General features: G+C 41.4%; 1 protein-coding gene across 1 annotated transcript in view; it reads right to left on the minus strand.

The window, feature by feature from the left end:
- Positions 1-13573, minus strand: part of RXFP1 (relaxin family peptide receptor 1) — a 421535-nt gene that overhangs the window by 12614 nt on the left and 395348 nt on the right. The window contains exon 17 of the mRNA XM_089670400.1: positions 3688-3906. Coding sequence (XP_089526526.1) covers positions 3688-3906 — 219 coding nt within the window. The remainder of the gene's footprint in view (positions 1-3687; positions 3907-13573) is intronic.

Here is a 13573-nt window from a genome sequence, read left to right on the forward strand (position 1 = left end):
TAATTTTGCATGAACAGAAGTCACAAGTTTTTCTAGTTTTTCCTCAGTTGTTGTAAGGCCCTTTTTATATTTACGGTACCTACCCATTGGTTGCAAATGTTTGTACTGCTAGAAAGTCCCATTTGAACCAGGTATTATAATACTTATCTTTCCAGTGAATGGTGAGTAAAATCTTTGCTGCCTAGAAGAGCAACATGAGTTGCTGATGGAGTTGCTTCCAGGAGTGTCAGATATCTGGTTTCACACTGTGCATTGTGATTCCTCCCATCAGTATATCACTACTGTGTTCTCTGATCAGGGGCGGACTGACCATTTGGAAACTGCCTGAGGGCCCGAGGTCAGTAGAGGGCCCCATGAGATGCCCCTGGTATCTTTTTCATAGGCTTTTTTGAGTTTGGGCAAGGACAAAGGGGCCCCATGATCCCCTATTGCCCGGGGGCCCCATGAGTTGTCAGTCCGCCCCTGTCTGTGATTTACTTTCAGTGGGGGGAACTACACTACCCAGAGAGGGACAAAGCTTGTAGCTGTTTCGCTTACCACCTACCAGAAAACTGAGTGTTAAATTACACCTTTACAGGTTTCTACTGGTTTATTTTGTTTATTGTAAGAACAGAGCTACTTTAAAAGGTATTTTGCACTGAAAATGTAAAAAAGGCATCCTTCTATTAATATCTATACAGCTCTCAAATGCAGAAGATTCCGTTACTCTGCCTGGCTTGGCAGTGCCAGCCAAAGTTTTGATTAGAAATTGAGCAGGGCACCTCTGCGTTGGTGAACATGTACTATTTCTAGCTAATAGAAATGATTGAAGGACCATCTACCTACCCTAATACAGGTAGACATCCCTTATGGTAATTTCTAAGGAACAGATGCCACTAGAACAAAAGCGTCTGGCTCAATTCCCGAAACATTGGCAGAAGCTGCAGAGACCTGGCACAGTAAAATAATGGAATGCTTCAGAAATGTGTTATGGCTATTATTTTTTGATGGTGGGAGAGGCCTTTTCTGCATTTTTAGTGAAAAACCTAAAAAAAATAATTTATTACCTGTACTTTTATGCAGATTTTATAACAATGCCAATATGGGGTTACAGCAGGAAGTGATGTCAGTAAAGACAGACTGTATATTTGTCTATGTTCAAACAGGGCTGTATTTAAGATAATGTTCATTTTGCCAGTACCCACATTGGCAAGGTTAGAAGGGGCTGCAACCAGTCTAAAAAATTAGCAAATTGCAATGATTTTTCATATTTTATTTCCGTATTTTGGCCACCTCTGGACATTTCTAAATTCAACAAGAGAACTTTATAAGGAAATGGTAGCATTGGATGATGAAAGAGTGGATTGTAATGTGCTTGGGGTCCTTCAGTGCATGGGGAGGTTTGTGGAAAGGTCCCTAATGTTAACAAACTATTTATTAATATTTATTAAACATTTCTAACTTGAGTTTTCTTTTCAGTAACCATTAAATTGATGGGTTTATTTTGGATTCAAATAAAATTAAACTTTTAAGCCAAATTGCTTGTTGTGTGGTCTCCCAATCTGATAGCATGGATATTTGGGCTGTCCCAAAAATTGAGCTTTGAGGTTAATTGAAAGCAGGACATGTTCCATAGGGACAATGTTTTGTTAAAATAGGAAAATAATAATTTTTAATCTAGCTGTGAGCTCTTCTAACCCATTTCCACGATGACATTAACCAGATTAGTCTGAGATTGAGGGTACTTTGAAATCCAGTTTAGTCTAATCTAGTATATGTGGCAACAGTTTTCTAATAATTGTGTTATTATTAGAATGTAGTTTAGCTGAAGGACCATTAATAATTTATTTCACTGTCTGATAAAGTATTAACTGAGGATTTAACGTGTTACTAAACCCATGACCCTGCACTCACTATATCCGGTCTCCCATAGTACACAGCACATGGAAATGCAATTATTTTAGTAAATATAAACCGCTAAATACCTTTTCTCAACAGCAGTATATAGAAGTCTTATGACTTCTATCAGTCTCCAGATGACCACTGGTTAAAACTTGTAGGAGGAGTTTTAATTCTCCTCTTACAGTCCTATGAGGCTGCATGACTCCTGACCCTCTGTATGGACAGTGCTGATTGGCCCTGTGCTGATCAAATGCACCCTCCCACAAAAAAGAACAAAAAACTATCTAGCAATACACACCAAACAGAGCATGTGCAGTGTGCCTCCTAAGTCTCTGTACTATCAGCAGATGGATTGAGGACAGTAAGAGAAGGGGAAAATAACAGAAGACAGGATCAAACAGCCTTTTTACACAATGTGGAGGATTAACCCCTTAGGCTCCACAGTGAGTATAAAAGCATGCTTTACCACATATATAGACTGATGTTACTGTTGTGAGTCTAGTAACACTTTAAAGGAGTTGTCAGGAATTTTGCTTCAAAAAGCTATTGCTAGTTCCTCTATGATAAAGCCCCTTCAATTGAAATGTGCGGGGACAGGTGGATGACAGGAGGCATATCATGCTCTGAATGGTTAGTGTAAAAACTGTTTTTAAGCTCTGTGACATCATCTTTGTGCAACCTTTTCCTTCCTTTTTGACATGTTATTGATAGGTCATCATGTAATATTTTTGCCATATTGGGGGGGGGGGGACTACACAAGGGCCCCTCTTCTATCTGTGGTTGCTACTGTTGTCACTCATATATAGTAGAAAAGACTCAATAAGAGTTAAAGTGGCTGTAAAGGCTGAAGATTATTCATCTTCATGCATTCTATATATGAAGGTAAAAAACCTTCTGTGTGCAACACCCCTTCCCCAGACCCCTCTAATAATTACTTGACCCCAATCTTAATCCAGCAATGTGCATGGGAGAAGCAGCTCTCCTGGCTCGCTTCCTCCTCATTGGCTCAAAGACAATAGCAGGAACGATTGGCTTCTGCTGCTGTCAATCACAGCCGGTGAGGAGGGGGCGGGGCCAAGCCACTCTCTGTGTGACTTATGGACATACAGAGTAAGGCTTGGGAGCGAGCATACACAAGTAAGCCATTTTGCTATGGGGCACTCAGTAGGGGGAAAGAGCAAGGTGCTACGGGGGAGACCTCAGAAGAGGATGATCGGGGCTTCTCTGTGCAAGACCATTGCACAGAGCAGGTAAGTATGATGTGTTTGTTAATTTAAATTTTAAAAATGTGGCTATGGGCAGAATCTAAAATCACATATTACATTTCAAATTGTATTTCAATTATGTATACCCTACTAATAATCTGAACAATATCAAAGTTTGAACATGTATTTTGTGAAGATCCCACACATTTTCTTCATTGAATTCTGTGACATGTATTTTGTATGCCTTGTGAATTTGCCTGATGTGATACACATTTCACAGAGCCTGCCCTCTGAACTACAGAGGTCCTGAGTGGAGGAGTTTCAGGAGGTGGAGTCAGTATAGGAATCACTGCTTCAAGTCAGCAAGGTATCATGGGGCATGTAGTCCTCAGAAATTGAAAGTAAACGGCAGAGGGGAAGCTGCAAAGCATGCAGGAAATCCAGGAAATTGTGGAAAGAGATGCCCAGGAGAGTTCTAAAGTAAGCTTCTATTGGATTGTCAAAAATAATGATGATTTGTACTGTTATCACAATGCTGATGTTATAAAATGACAGTGTATCCTGTGGTTATAGATCCCTTTTAATAAGATGCAAAACTTACCTGGTATTTCAACCTGAAGCAGAGATAAAAGTTTAAGTATGAAAATGGGTATCCAGCAGAGGGCATCTGTGAAAACGATAAAAAAGAACCTCTTGGCCAATGTCATTTCTTTCTTAATGTGGTTGTGGATTTCAGTTGCCATTATTGCAGTTTGATGGATACTATAAAACATACTACTGTATGAAAACACAATGATGATGAAGGCTGCCAAATTCACACCTGTTGAAACAATATAAAACAGTACACAATTAGCAATTTCTAAGTATGATTTTAGTAAATTAACTTTTGATTTTAATCAGTCCAAAAGAGTACCAGAATTAATATGTAAATAAATTATTATTATAGAATATAGAATTGATACACTCAAACTGTATACATACTGTTAAATGATGCTATTTATAAATGTAAGATGATTTACACACCAGGGACCTATTTAATTACAGACATGGAAATGTGCTTGCCTGCACCTGTCCATGACTGTAAAATGTGATCTACATAAGCTGGCAGCACTAGCTGTTCTCTAGAAAAGTCACTTGCATTCACAGATTGCTGGTCTACGGGAATCAAAAGTGTATCAAAACCCAGTTACCAAAAATCAATATACAGTATGTTACCTTACCTAACAATGAATACAATTTTTAATTGCTTTTTCTGAAAAGACTTTTAACCACTTGCCCTCCAGAAGATTACCCCCTTTCATGAACAGGTAATTTTTTGCTATGTGGCACTGCGCTACTTTACCCGACAATTTAGCGGTCATGCAACATTGTACGCACTGTCACACAAGTAGAGCTTTCATTTGGTGGTATATGATCACTGTTTTTTAAAATATTTTATTATATAAACAAAAAAATGCCAATTTTTTTTTTAAAGATATGTTTTACTGTTTGGTATAAAGCATCCAATAAAAAACTTTTTAAAAAATCAAATTTCTCCATAAATTTAGGCCAAAATGTATTCTGTTACATGTCTTAGGTAAAAAATCCCAATAAGTGTATATTAATTGGTGTGCATGAAAGTTATAGCATCAACAAATGACAGTATATACTGTATACCGGGATTTTTTATATTTGTTTTTTTAATACTAGCAGTCAGAGCCTTACAGTGGGAATATGAAAGTGCGGCAGGCACTGACACTGAGCGGTTAGTAACTGACTAACTGCCACAGACATCACCAATGACAATAATACAGTCGTCAGTGCTTATAATATGCATGGACACTGTACTAATGACACTGGGCAGGAAGTTGTTAAGATCTGGGGAAATCAAAGGGATAACTGTGTGCCTACAAAGTGTTTATGTGTGTACTGACTGCTGATTTCACTAAGGGATCTTGTTTTTTCCCTGCTTAGCAGGGAATGTGAAAACAACAAGATTGCCTGTCACTATACTGTACAGAGCTGTTTACCATCACAGTGCTCTGTTTGTGAATCATTGAGCTGATTGTCTGATTGGCTTGTGCTGTGATGAATCACAGCACAGCTGGGTCGGTGCGCGGGTGTGCATGCGCCCTACCTGGACACACTGGGTACAAGGTACGTGATCCAGCACAGAAGAGCAGCTCTGCCGACGTATTAGGCCCCTTTCACACGGACATTCTGATCGGGTCCGCCTGATCAGAACCTCTATTCTCCTCTATGGAGCTGCAGGTGTAAACAGATATGTGTCCATTTACACGCACCGATATCCAATCCGATCCGATTCACCAAAAAGAGACAAATGGGGATCCATTCCCCTTCCATCCGTTGGATCGGATGAGATGGTAGTCAGATGGAAACGGACAGTGGTCCGTTTCCATCCTATCGTCCATAGAGCACAAGCTGTGTCTGTGTCTGCTCTGCAGCAGCAGAGTGGACACGGACCTGTCTTCCGCTTGCTCAGCGGGGATCAGCGGAGAGATCCCCTGTTGAGCAAGCGGATCCACTGACGGGTCCGCCCCGTGTGAAAGGGGCCTAAGTAATTTTGTGGTCGGCAAGTGGTTAATTCCACTTGTTGATCCTTATAGTGAGGCTTCTCCAGCCACTTCTTTTCTGGCAGTGACAACGCTGCTCCTGCTAGCAGACTCTGAAAAGCGGGGCTGTCAGCTGCATACTCTTGCTTTAGATGCAGGATGATGTGGTCACATAGAATGCTCTGGTACATCTTCCCATATGCTTCTGTCAATAACATGCAGGAGCGCCTTCAGCATTGGCCACCATCCTTTTCCAGCCTGCACTCCACATTTAGGGCCCATTCACCTTGGCTTGTTGCAGTAATGCATTGCTTGTGCTATGGTGCCATTTATTTTAAATGGTACTGTGATCTACCCACAATGTATGTTGTGGTGAGCTGCAAAAAAAATGCAGTTTTTTTTGTGCGTTGAGTTAATTACAACACATTTATTCTAATGCCCTAAAAGACTTGCGGTGCGGCATAGTGCAATAAGGTGTGAAATAGCCAATAGAACACAAAGAACAATAAGGACAGTAAGTTTCCAGACCAAGTACCAAGAAAACAAAAGGCAAAGCTGGACTACTAATAAAGGTTAAGGCAGTGAAACATTTTTCATTGGAGGGTTTAGTAATACTATAAAGGCCAAAAACTATACAACAATCAATGATATGTTTGTGCCAGTTACCAGTAATGCCATGATTTTGTGGAAATGGTAGTGCCAGCCTTTAGCTACTGTTTACATTTGTGCAGATAACGGCATGTACAGTGAATATGAAGACCAGTTTTAAAATGCGTTCTTTGCTATGATAGCCAATGCAGTTCCAGTAGTTATAATGGGACACATCTCTTATTTTAGGTACCATTTCACATGCATCTAACTGAACAAAAATATGAAGTATTAACAGAACCAGGTTCTGCTTAGTACTGCAATCATAAAGGGCAACGATTAAAAACTTGTACAACAAATCAGGCCAGTTGAATAACTAATTCATGCACATAAAAGACTAGTCTTACAATATAAATGTTCAAAGCAAATAAAAAAAAAATATCAAGTGATATTAACAATGTTGTGGTTCGTGAAATAGGCATCACCAGTGGAACTGCTGCTGTAGCAGCCCATGTGGCCGCTATGTATCCTTGTGTAGAGGGATAAACAGTTCTGGCCTGGTCCTTGCCTCCCCTGTTACTGCTGTGGTTGCCAGTACACCAGACAGTGATCCCAATGTAGCACCCTCCTAGGTAGCTAAGGGGAGCTAGACACCAATGGTTAGAGAGGGGCTGATTAGCAGCCCAGGTGTAATAGCCAGACTGGGGTCAAATTATGGTCAGGGCTTAGAGGCACTGCAAGCCAGCCCCTCTGGAATTCCTGCCTGCTCTAGAGCTTTGGAGGAAGGCTCTAGAGACTGTGGGTGGATCTGAGGAGTGGCTGGCTGCACTCCTGAGGGACCCCAGCCAATCCTCAATGGAAGGCTAGCCAAGGGGCTGAGACATCCTTAAAAGTGTTGGAGCCTGCACAGTAACCAGGGTGGGGAGGGCGGTGGCGGAGAGTTGGAGAAGTGCAGGTAGAAGATGGAGAAAGTGAGGCTGAGATGCAGGAGCCTGGGAGGGAGCACAGGCTGGAAGGGGCTTATCTCCAGGCAGAGGGACCCAGAAAGGAAGAACACTGTGGACTTCACTGGCCTCCTGAGAGAGGACCACCTGATGGCAGGGAAGGAGCGGTCCAGCTGATAGGCCTGGAAGCAGCCACCTACCCAACAACAGCACAGGATTAGGACTCAGTGAGTACTCCTACACCCCCTGGGCCAGAAAGGGGAAAGAGCAATTTGGTTGGGGAACCTGACTAGCTCTACACCCGGTACTGTTACATAAGTGGGGCAGTTTTGGAATCCCTTGCTCAAGGATTCCTCCAGACAGCTGGATAAAGAAGAGGATTTATCTGGGGTCTGGGGTGGTAAACCAGGAGAGGCTGGAGAGCTCTCCTAGAAGAGAAGTTCTGACTATGAGGCTTGTAATATAATGCAGGAGGTTTGTCCTCAGTTGCCATTCCCTTTGGCATCCCATACACCTCTTACGCCATCCAAGTTCTACATCCCTAAAAAAACTTCGAAACAAAGCTCAAGCACTGGTTTTCTGTCTCCTGATGCAAGTCTGAAAGGAAAATGTGTCATGCCTGGCTGTGCAGGACTATAGGGGGACCCAATTCTCTTGCAACTCCTGAGGGGGTAGTGCTACACCTATATGTACAGTACATTTACTGGACCCTGGCATTGGCAGATTGTCTACTACTGACGGCTGCCGTAGTGTTCCAGCACTGTCAAAGCTAATAGGCAATATGGACTGTTGGTACTGGCTTTCTCTTAGTCCAGTTTTCCTTCTGTTTCTGTACATTGGCAGCCCATCCTTAAAGAAATATTTCTTCTTTACATCACTTTTCAAAAAAAAAAAAAAAGATTAATTTTTTTTACATAGAATTATATTCCAGTTTCTCCAGTATATTAAAGATCATCCCTCGGATTTTAAAAAAGATGCTTAATATCCAAGGCATACCTATAGGCCATGCTAGACCTCTCCTCAGCCTGTCCACAAAACACCTAGAGGGGGTGACCCTCTCGGCTCTGCCATTTAGGACATACAGCCCCATCAGCACATAAATGAGAGCTCTGGTTTCTGCAAAACCTGTGCATTCTCAGTGGGCCCTCTCCCTCTGTGTCACACCAGCGGCTGAGCTCAGCTTTGTGCACCAAAGGAGGAGAGAGTGCACTATGCACGTGCAGGTTTTCAACAAGCACTTGTTCCTGCACTGATGGGGACATTCATCTAGTGGCTGGTGGGGGACAGGCTTCGGAAGGCACGCGCATAGCCCACGGGTATGTCTTGCAAATTAATCATCTTTTTTAAAACCTGAGGTCTGCGTTTTAAAATACTAGCGAAGCTGGCACACAAAAGTAATTTTTTTTGGAAAGGTGATGTAAATTTAAATTTAATAACTTGGTTGCCTTAAAGAGGTATTAAAGTGACAAGCACATTTTTTAATGAATTGTTCTAGTTTGTTAGGTTTTCCTCTTTTTTTTTTTTAATTATTTATACAGTATGCTGTATGTATGTTTATTTTGCAATACAAAACCAGATACAAGTTACATTGTGCCTACATTAACCTTGTTCACCACCCGTAAAGTATGACACTTTACCAATAAGGACATATTGAAATGTGAATTAGATGAGTCTGGATCCTTTGTATTGCTTTGTTTGTAAGGAAATAAATATCAATAAAAATTGTTTGGAAAGAGAAAATGGTATTCACTTAACCTGTCAGTGGTCATAAAGTTATGGCTGATCGGTATTTGAAAAGTTGTATTTAGAGAGAGCTGCAGTGAATACAATACGTGTTGGCTGTAATGGTATGCTTTGTTAGCTAGTCTGCATATCGCTGATAAAATAGCAGCTAATTTTCTTTTTTAAGCATGGTCTTTGTATAACATAAACTCATTTTGGTTATCTTGCATCCCCATATACACCCAGCTAAGACCTGGCAGTCAATGGGGAACATGTCTTGCACACAGTTAAGATAACCTTTCAAGATTCCAATCAATAAACTCCCTTTCAAGATACCCAAAAGATTATGGTTTTACCTTAGCTACAGAAGTGAGACTATTGAGCTTTTAAGCAGTCAGCAAGTCCATTGATGAAACACAGATCTGACCCCCTTACCGTTTTGGCATAGGCAGAGAGCTTTAGCTACAAATGTACAAACAGGATTGCAAAAGATCTACAGCAAAGTTCTTTCCAGCATCCATACAGCTGGCATTTCAAAGTGAATGTGTATTGAAATTCAGATTACAATGCTAATGAGTTGTTAGGTTGCATAGCAACTATTTATTAAGCTGAAGAAGATGTAACTCTTACGCATGAAATGTGTCACTAAGGTGTTTTTTATTTTGCACAGACCAACTACTTGTGTGCATGAAACAGTGGTATGTGTGATACATTGTTCATTTCCTAGGATGCCTTTGCTATTTCCTGCTCTAATTATAATCCTTTTCATATCCATCCTCCTCCACATATTCCTAAGTGGTCCCCCATGTATTGTTCGCTCCCTCAACTTCCTAGGAGCCAAGTAAGAATTATAACTGATTGAGCCCGTGGAGATCCATTCTAATAAATGTAGATATTTTCAATGAAATAACTAGGCATGATTTAACTATAGCCATGTACCAAGAGAATGTCATTCAATATTTCCTTCTGATTCGTGAGGTTGCTTTTTACTGTAGTAGTGCAATAATTGCTATACATTAGCTGTATTGTATAAAATACTACATAAAACTAGCAAATAGCATTTGATCATTCCTTTATGATAAAAACATGAAAGTGAATAAATTTAAAGTGAACCAAAGCTGAAAATTTTCAGATATTGTTAGCAAACTGTAAACATGATGTACTGTAAGTAAATAAAGGTGTTGGACTGCCTTTTGAAGTATTGGTCATGTAGTCTCTGTTGAAGGGCCCCAGGTGAACTGATAATCAGACAGACCTGGCCAGTTATTGGGCAAGAACAATGCTTTATCATTGGTCATGTGACCAGCCAATAAACTCATGTGGCTAGAGATGCTAGTATGGTTTTTTTTTTCCTGCATGACTGTGCCCCGTTTATAAAACCGGGTACATAAATGTATGGTTTCATGAGTTTGGTGTGGAGGCACTTAAGTTGGCCTATACAGAGTCCTGACTTCAACCCTACTGAATACCTTAGGGATGGGATGTACCCAGCTTCCAGTGGTTGAACAGCAATCTGCTCCTACTGCACTATCCTGCAGCCATCCTACAGGACCATTTGCATATTTCAATATTCTTAAACCCTTTTGCCTAACCCCCGAACTTAATTTTCTTCTGTGGAAATGGTCAAATAGGCCAAATATCACCCAAATCGCCCAGAGAATGTCTGGAAAATTTGCTGGTGGGGGAGAATAAGATGGCACCAAGGCCTCGACACATCATGATCCAGACCAACAAGGCCTTATACTGTACATACAGAGGTAAGTAGGGACTCTCCACCTAAGGCTCCAAGGTCCAAACAAGGCAAAAGCCACTCTAAACCTAAACAACATGCATTTATCCAGGCATAGGACCTTCAGGATGATCCTGAGCCTATGTTTGCACAATTGTTTTATGTAAATTGCAAATTTGATAATCAAATGCAAATTGATATCAGATCTATTTGACTAACCAAATGGACACTATTAGAATGGACCTCTCAACACCCAAACAGGATGTTCACAAAATTCACCAGTGTGTTCAAGGGCCTGAACAAAAGTTTCAGGAAGTGTATCTATGGTCAAAATATAAAATTACTGTATATACTTATTTCCATGTTGTATTTCAATTATTTATAGCCTTCTCCTATTACTCTGAATAACATTGAAGTTTGTAAATTCACTTTGTGAAGATTCCTGCACATTTACTTCTTTGTATTCTGTGACACATATTCTGTGTCACAGAATTCACAGAGCCTGTCTTCTGAACTACAGAGGTGCTGAAGAGAGGAACTTCAGGAGGCGGATGTAAAGAGTATTTGTTTTATTAAAATAATAAACATGTTATACTTACCTGTTTTGTGCAATTGCAGTGCACAGAGCAGCCAGGAACCATCTATTATGGAGACCTGGAACACCTGCTGGGGGCACTGTGGTTCCCTGGACAGAGGGCTGTAATTCCAGTGTCCACCAGCAGGTGTCTTCCAGCAGCCAGAAGACCCCAGTTTCCACCTGAAGGTGGCTGCTGGGAGGGTATTTAGTTCCTTACCTAAGGGCTTATGTACACGGGACGTTTGGAAAATTCTTCTGAACGATGGAAACTGACTGCTGGAAAACGTAGGTTAAAAAATGTCAGTTTAGCCGTGTTTGTATACTATGTTTATGCGCGTTTATGCACGTTTGCGTTCAGAAGCGTTTTTAAAAGATAGCCTCAGGAGACCCTCCCAAATTCCCAGAATGCACTGAAAAATAGTAAATAATTAACTATTTTAGACAATTTGAGAGAAATAGAGAGAGCAGAAGCAGAGAGAACAGTATATGTTGAGATTACCTGTCTTTTCTGGTCATATTCACTATGGATCCCATCATGAGCATATGCAGCACGTTCTACCATTTTTTCCTTCACGCAAAACCTGAAACTGACTGCGCTGGTGTACCAGGTCCATTTGAATACATGGAAAATGCTTTGCATGCATTTCTGATGATGAAAAAGTGCTCTGGACAGCATCTGGATATGGAACAGTTAAAAAATGCTTATAAACGCAAACGCTTATAAATGTGGTTAACCGCATTTACAAGTGTTTACACGCGTTTACAAACACAAGTTTGAAACACTGGTAAAATCTCCTGAATACAAGTTTGGTGCATTAAAAAAAACAACTGTAAACCCAACTATCTCTAAACGACTGTAAATGACTATGTGTACATGGACACATAGGAAAACATTAGGGAGAGTTCAGGGGCTGCTGAAAAAAGCGCTGAAAAGCTCCTGAACGTCAGTTTAGCAGCTGCAGTGTACATAAGCCCTAATAGTGTCATTTCCTCCAGTGTTTTACTTGCTACCAGATACTGCTAACCATTATTCTGTTCCTGCTCCTGCCCTGTTTGCTGCACCTTGTATCCTGCTGCATTGTACCTGCTCTCCCTTGTTCCTGATCATAATTTTTGTTCCCCCTTCCCATCTGCACCTCTAGTTTTCCTTGATTTTCTGTGTTCTCCATTTTCTATATATTGTATATGGTTGTTAGGTAGGCTTTCTGTTTGTTAGTTATTAGTCAGGTATCCTGTCACTGGGTTTTTGGTTCACTTATATTTTTATGTTTGCTGTTTGCTGATGTTCGGAAGGACTTTGTTTCACTGTATATAAATCTCACTTAAAGCATACACAGTCTGATCCCAGTTTCTTAATTGTAGCCACACAAATATGGTCATCCCTGGGGCGAATTCCTGACATCTATCCTCTATGTGTCTAGACAATAAAAAGAGATTACCTTTGTAGCACCCTCCTAGTCAGGTAGGGGGATCTAGACTCCAATTGTTAGCAAGGAGGGCTGAGTAGCAGCCTGGGTGTAATAGCTAGCAGTGGTCAAATTACAATCAGAGCTGTGAGGCTCTGCAGACCATCCCTCTGGAATTTCCCTCTGCTCTAGAACTTTGGAGAAAGGTCTAGAAGCAATGGGTGGCTCTATGGAGTGGCTAGTCTGTATTCTTGGAAGATCCTGGCCAATCTCCAACAGAAGGCTTGGCAAGGGACAAGAATAGCCTTTAAGAGTAAAGGAGCCTGCTCAGCTGCTGGAGAGTTTGGGTGGAAGATAGAGAGTATGTGAGGCTGAAGGCAGGAGCCTGTGAGGGGGCCCAGATGGAGAGGGGCTAACCTACAGGTAGTGGAGCTTGGAAGGAGGAAAACTCAGACCTTCACTGGCCCCCAGAGCGAGGACCACCTGTGTAGCAGGGAAGGAGCAGCCCAGCTAGAAGGCCTGGTAGCAGCTACCAACCCACACAGGAGAAGGACTGAGTGAGTAAACCTGCTCCCAGAAAGGGGAAAGAGGCACTCTAGTGGAAAGCTGGATTAGCTTGCCACCCAGGACTGTTTAACTAAATTTGTGGCAGACACTGGATCTCCTGGTCTGGGATTCCTCCAGACAGCTGGGTAAAGAAGAGAATTTATCTGGGTGGTACTACAGGAGATGCTGGCAGCACCATGGTGAGACTGCCCAGCCCCTGGAAATACTACTCAAAGGTTGACTCAGGATTCCAACCCAGTAGACTCCTAATATGTGTTGTTCTTCTTTGCGGACTAGGCCGGACTCTTACCCTTTTTGATTTTCCAGACATGCTGGCTGGGGAAAGATGCAAGTGTGGGCTGTTAAACAGGGCTATGTGTTTTTTTTTTTTTTCCTCTGCCTTTTTTTCTCTACTGTTCTGCA

The sequence above is a fragment of the Staurois parvus genome, unplaced genomic scaffold (assembly GCF_062004578.1).
Source record: "Staurois parvus isolate SC_StPar_1 unplaced genomic scaffold, SC_StPar_1.0 ptg000090l, whole genome shotgun sequence".
NCBI classification, from domain to species: domain Eukaryota; kingdom Metazoa; phylum Chordata; class Amphibia; order Anura; family Ranidae; genus Staurois; species Staurois parvus.